We start from the raw sequence: 514 nt of genomic DNA, 5'->3' as shown, positions 1-514 counted from the left end.
ACTTGCTTCACGCCACAGAGACCCTGGGTTCCATCTTCAATATCACCCCAAAACAAAACCATTTTTGTACAATTTAAGAATCTTTATGAAATGCAGACAACATTTATTATGGCCTTTGTATCTTTATTAATAAGACCTAAGGGTATGTTCTATATATTTGCTTGTTTGGAAAGAATGTTCATAGACCTTATCCACATCCCTTCTGTCCTCCACAGGTGTGAACTTGGCGGCGTTTGTCATCATTGTGTTTGCCTACGGGAGCATGTTTTACAGTGTTCATCGGAGCCCTGGGACAGCAACTGAAATACGGAATCAAGTTAAAAAGGAGCTGATCCTTGCCAAGCGGTTCTTCTTTATTGTATTTACCGATGCATTATGCTGGATACCTATTTTTGTACTAAAGTTTCTTTCACTGCTTCACGTAGAAATACCAGGTATAGCCTTTGTTTCTTTCTGTAAAGAAATACTTTGCTTGCACAGAATCTTCTAAGAAACAAAATTAAGACTCTTAGCA

General features: G+C 38.1%; 1 protein-coding gene across 1 annotated transcript in view; it reads left to right on the top strand.

Moving 5' to 3' along the window:
* Nucleotides 1–514, top strand: part of Rxfp1 (relaxin/insulin like family peptide receptor 1) — a 119,549-nt gene that overhangs the window by 114,029 nt on the left and 5,006 nt on the right. Inside the window, 1 exon segment of the mRNA XM_023723671.1 lies at nt 216–493. Coding sequence (XP_023579439.1) covers nt 216–493 — 278 coding nt within the window.

Source organism: Octodon degus, unplaced genomic scaffold (assembly GCF_000260255.1).
Source record: "Octodon degus isolate 3935 unplaced genomic scaffold, OctDeg1.0 scaffold00101, whole genome shotgun sequence".
In the NCBI taxonomy this organism is placed as follows: Eukaryota; Metazoa; Chordata; class Mammalia; order Rodentia; family Octodontidae; genus Octodon; species Octodon degus.
The sequence above is the reverse complement of the archived record's forward strand: the minus strand, read 5'-3'. Positions and strand labels throughout refer to the sequence as shown.